The 5,792-nt window shown below is 43.6% G+C and overlaps 1 protein-coding gene across 1 annotated transcript in view; it reads right to left on the bottom strand.

Annotated features, from left to right (window-relative positions):
• The window catches only part of LOC107300353 (disks large homolog 4-like), a gene marked incomplete at both ends in the record, with an annotated part of 38,765 nt that overhangs the window by 14,298 nt on the left and 18,675 nt on the right, over positions 1–5,792 (bottom strand). Inside the window, one exon of the mRNA XM_015829686.1 lies at positions 5,200–5,245. Within this exon, the coding sequence (XP_015685172.1) occupies positions 5,200–5,245 (46 nt within the window). The remainder of the gene's footprint in view (positions 1–5,199; positions 5,246–5,792) is intronic.

Genomic DNA, 5,792 nt, shown 5'->3' with positions numbered 1-5,792 from the left:
GAGTTCTAGTCCCGCTTTAGGCATGAAAGCCAGCTGAGTGACTTTGAGCCAATCACCAGGCGATGGTGAGTTCTAGTCCCGCCTTAGGCATGAAAGCCGCCTGGGTGACTGAGCCAATCACCAGGCGATGGTGAGTTCTAATCCCACCTTTGGCATCAAAGCCATCTGGGTGATTTTGAGCCAATCACCAGGAGACGGTAAGTTCTAGTCCCGCCTTAGGCATGAAAGCCGGCTGAGAGATTCTGAGCCAATCGCCAGGAGACGGTAAGTTCTAGTCCCGCCTTAGGCCTGAAAGTCGGCTGGGTGACTGAGCCAATCACCAGGAGATGTGAGTTCTAATCCTGCCTTAGGCACGAAAGCCTGCTGGGCTTTCTCAGGCCAACCCACCTCACAGGGTTGTTGTTGAAATAAGGGGAAGAAAAAGCACTAGGCATATTCGTTGCCTTGAATTGCTCACCCAGTAATAAAAGCGTGATTTAAAAAGTCTAAAAATAAAGGAGTAAATAAAGCAAATAAAAGCATCCGCGGACCAGAACTTTCCGCTTTTTAACAGCTCTTCCGTCAGGCATGCTACGTATGAACCAGAGGCCGGTCTCTTTTAATTATTAGGATCATTATTAGGCCAAAGTGGGGACCCCTCCCCAATCCCCCCCCCAATATTCAGCCCCTATTTCCCCTGGCACGGCAGTTCCCAGGATGCCCAGCCAACAGAGTTGCAAAGAATTCTGGGAATTGCAGTCTTTCTCCCAAGGGTGCGAGACTGGGGGAAAAAACCCCCCAATTTAGCAAAGGAACAGCCCCCCCTCATCTTCCCAAGCTTCCCTTTCCTCCCCCAGCAAGCCCCCCCCTCATTCCCAACCTGTTCTTCCCTATTATAGTCTCCTTTCGGTGGAGTTTATTTTCGTTGGGGGGGACTTCAGAGGTCATCTAGCCGAGCCCCGTGTTCGAGATAGGACCCAGCCCCGGGTTCAAGGTAGTATCTTCCCCAGTTCAAGTGCCCCTCCCACCAGGGAATTCCTCCTTTATACCCACCACACCCCTGGGGTTAGAACCAGGCCTGGGTTCAACTCCTGCCTTTGGGGGGGGCACAGAGAAGAAGCCCACCCACCCACCTTTCTGGGTGAGGACAACATCACCCCTCATCCACCTCGTGGCTAAATGGGCCCTGAGCTCTGAAGAGCTGTGTCTTGGATTGTAGACCCCCCTCCCCCCTTTGGACCTTTCACAACCCCCAGCCCCTTTTAAACTGGACCCCCAGGGGGAGCGGGTCTGACCAGGGCAGAGGAGACCCTTCCCCTAAAAGCTTCCATGTTTGACCAGCCTGACTGCTTGGCCCGTTTTAACCTTAAGGGTTTGAGACCCCAGCCACCCCCTCTCTCTCTGCCCCCAGACCCCCACAAGGTACAACCCCCACCACCCCCACCAAGGAAGATGCCAGCCTGAGACACGGCAGAGAATGCAACGCCCTCAATCCGGAAGCAACGACTACAGTTCCCAGCGTCCCCTGCCTCCTCTCATCCGCCAAACCCTTGCAGTCTGGCTCTCTGGGAGCCTCCCCCCCCAGACCCCACCTGCCCCTCCCCACGAAGCCGAACCCTTCTCATTCTCCACCCTTCTCTTGTTTGAGAAGCAGAAGAGAGGACATCCACACCCAGCCACACACACACACACACAACTGAACTAAAAGCAAAGCAGCCCCAGGCCCAGGTCAGAAATGGTGTATAGGAACTCCTGCTTGGGCAGGGGGCTGGACTAGATGACCTGCAAGATCCCTTCCAACTCTGCTATTCTATTCTGTTCTGTTCTGTTCTGTTCCTTATTTCTATTCTATTCTATATTACTATATTCTATTCTATATTACTATATTCTATTCTATATTACTCTATTCTATTCTATTCTATTCTATTCTATATTCCTATATTCTATTCTATTCTATTCTATTCTATTCTATTCTATTCTATTCTATTCTATTCTATTCTATTCTATTCTATTTTCCTATATTCCTATATTCCTATATTCCTATATTCTATTCTATTCTATTCTATTCTACTCTACTCCTGCTCTATTCTATTCTAATATATTTTCTATTCTATTCTAATTTCTATTCTGTTCTGTTCTATTCTATTCTATTCTATTCTATTCTATTCTATTCTATTCTATATTCCTATATTCTATTCTATTCTATTCTATTCTATTCTATTCTATTCTATTCTATTCTATTCTATTCTATTTTCCTATATTCCTATATTCTATTCTACAGTATTCTATTCTATTCCTACAATACTCCTACTCTATTCTATTCTAATATATTTTCTATTCTATTCTATTCTATTCTATTCTATTCTATTCTATTCTATTCTATTCTATTCTATTCTATTCTATTCCATTCCATTCTATATTCCTATATTCCTATATTCCTATATTCCTATATTCTATTCTATTCTATTCTATTCTATTCTATTCTATTCTATTCTATTCTATTCTATTCTATTCTATTCCATTCCATTCCATTCTATTGATGGGAGACCACCAGGAAATGCCAGTAACTAGGGAGCGGCTATGCTAGGAACTTTAATTTTTTTTTTTTTTAGATATCCAGAAACGACAGAAAAATGCTTGCTCGGGGCAGCCAGCTTTTCAAACCTCCAACATGCCCCCCTTCCCAGCACCATGGAGGGAGGGGGGAGAATGGAGGGAGGGGGGGCGAGACGTCGAACCCCGACTGGTCCTGGAGAGCCCGAACAGGCAAAGCCCCCCACCTCCTGGGGTCTCTACTCTTCCCACTAAGAACAGAGGCCGTGCCGTGGGCTGGTGCCAGGTTGGCATCTGTGAGTGGGTAGAGGCGTTGTGTAGGAGAGGTTTTGTAGAAGCACAAGCAGGCGTGGCGGTGGGGGGGGGCAAGGGATTATCTCGGCGGGGGGCTCTGGGGAAGGGGGTGCCGGGTGCGAAAGAGAACACGAGGAACCGCTGCGGGACCAGACAGGATCTTCAAATCTGCTCATTGTGACAGGGACCCCCCAAGACTGTGCTGATGTATCTGCACTCTGCACATGCGGCCTCTGCCTGGGCCGGGTGAGTAAAATGAGGAAGTTGCAACGCTGTTGTCGTTTGTGTGACACTCCTGTGCGGCGTTAGCAAACTAACAACCACAATCCCCAACGGGGAGCCCTCCAGATTCACCCCAGTGCTACAAAACGTGTTCTCCTAAGTCAGGGGTCTTCAAATGTGGCCCTTTTAGGACCTGTGGGCTTCAACTCCCAGAATCCCTCAGCCAGGCACCCAGGCTGAGGAATTCTGGGAGTTGAAGTCCACAGATCTTACAGGCCTTGGTCAGGGGTCTTCAAACCTGGCCCTTTGATGACTTGTGGACTTCAACTCCCAGAATTCCTCAGCCAGGCACGCGTGCCTGGCTGAGGAATTCTGGGAGTTGAAGTCCACAAGTCATCAAAGGGCCAAGTTTGAAGACCCCTGATTTAAATGATATCCACATGCAGATTCTCACGCACATCATTAAACCAGCTTTGCAGATCCAGAGCAATATTCCAGGAGAACAAAACTGGAATATGACTCTATTTTCTATTTTTCTTTTAAAAAAGAAAAGTAGAACAAGCTTTCTTTTTTTAAAAAAATAAATAAAAATCCTTCCCTTTAGAAAATTAGAACATCAAAGGAAGGCGGGTGGAAACACAGATCCCCAAGATTGCTTAACCATTTTGTTTAACAATTTTATTTTATTTTTTTTAACTTTTTTTCCCCAATGTCTTTTGTTTAGTTTTATTCTGTCTCTGCTCAATTTCCCACCCCCCTTTCAACCTTTTAAATAAAATAAAATGAAATTGTTAAACGTATCCCTGAGATGCTGGATTTTTACATGCAACTATGTCAAGGTGACCAGCTATTGTGACCATCCCTATCCAAAAGCACAGGTGAGATTTTGGAAGTTTTTAAGAAGAGATTGGACAGCCATTTGTCTGAAATGGTGTAGGTAGGGTTTCCTGCCTGAGCAGGGGGTTGGACTACATGACCTCCAAGGTCCCTTCCGAGTCTGTTATTCTATTCTATTCTATTCTATTCCATTCCATTCCATTCCATTGCATTTTCTATATTGTATTCTATATTGTATTCTATATTGTATTCTATCTATATTCTATTCTATATTCTATTCTATATTCTATTCTATTCTATATTCTATTCTAATTCTATATTCTATTCTATTATCATTATTCTATTCTATATTCTAATTCTATATTCTAATTCTATATTCTAATTCTATATTCTATTCTATTCTATTCTATTCTATCCTATTCCATTCCATTCCATTCTATTTTCTATATTGCATTCTATCTATATTCTATATTCCATTCCATTCCATTTTCTATATTGTATTCTATATTGTATTCTATATTGTATTCTATCTATATTCTATATTCTATTCTATATTCTATTCTATTCTATTCTATATTCTATTCTAATTCTATATTCTATTCTATTATTATTATTCTATTCTATATTCTAATTCTATATTCTATTCTATTCTATTCTATTCTATTCTATTCCATCCTATTCCATCCTATTCCATTTTCTATATTGCAATCTATATTCTATATTCTATATTCTATATTCTATTCTATTCTATTCTATTCTATATTCTATTCTAATTCTATATTCTATTCTATCTATCTATATTCTATATTCTACTATCAGTATTTTATTCTATTACCAGTATTCTATTCTATATTCTGTTCTATTCTATTCTATTATCATTATTCTATTCTATATTCTATATTCTATATTCTAATTGTATATTCTATTCTATTCTATTCTATTCTATTCTATTCTATTCTATTCTATTCTATTCTATTCTATTCTATTCTATTCTATTTAATCTGCTGGCAGTGAGCCCCTTGTGCAAATGCTGACCCTTAGCACAACAGATCAAGGCAACCCCATCTCTCTTTTTTTAATGCCGGTTTGAACCCGGAGCCAATCTCGGGTGTCCTATTAAATGTGGGCTTGTGGAAGTTGACACCACTGCATTAATCTTCTAGTTGCAAGCGTGATTCCTTCACCCCACAATCTTGACCCCCACCTTCACTTTCTAGAAAGCCTCACCCCCACCCACCCCAAAATGGGGAGGGGGAACAAGTTAGCAAACCTGGCCAGGCGTGTCCCAACGGGGTTGCAAAGAAGAGAACGCACTCTGCACCTGGTCAGAGGCCCAGGGATATTTTTCCCGGATGGCGATCTAAAAAAACGTAGGGAAGAAAGAGAAGGCTGGGGAAACTCAGGAATGGGGGAGGGGGGCGCGCAGGTAAGGGTCATGTGTTGGGGAGGGGGAGAGATGGCTACTCAATGCCCCCATCTTCCCCCCCCCCGTTGTTGGTGTTGGTGGACCTGTAATGTTCTCCTCGGCAGTAGCTTGATTAAAATATTGTTTTCTGATGATTTGTCTGGTGTCAATCCCTGCTTATCTGGAGCACGGAGAAGAAATCCTGAAATGGCTTTCTCTCTCTCTCTCTCTCTCTCCCCTGGGGACAGGACCCATTTTGGCACAGGCCTCGCGCGCATGCACGCACACACACACACACACGCGCGCAACACACTTTCCCTTTCAAAAAAGAGACCGGGCCTGGGGGGGCCACTAAATCTCCTGCCAGGAAGGGGGCTGCGACAACGAATTATCTGGAGCAGCTAATGAGGCTGCCTAGCTCTGGGTTGGAAACTCCAGGAGTTTTATTTCAGCATTCACACACACACACACACACACAAAACGCAGAGAGAGAGAGAGAGAG

This window comes from Protobothrops mucrosquamatus, unplaced genomic scaffold (assembly GCF_001527695.2).
Source record: "Protobothrops mucrosquamatus isolate PMUCROS unplaced genomic scaffold, P.Mucros_1.0 scaffold6745, whole genome shotgun sequence".
NCBI classification, from domain to species: Eukaryota; Metazoa; Chordata; class Lepidosauria; order Squamata; family Viperidae; genus Protobothrops; species Protobothrops mucrosquamatus.
The sequence above is the reverse complement of the archived record's forward strand: the minus strand, read 5'-3'. Positions and strand labels throughout refer to the sequence as shown.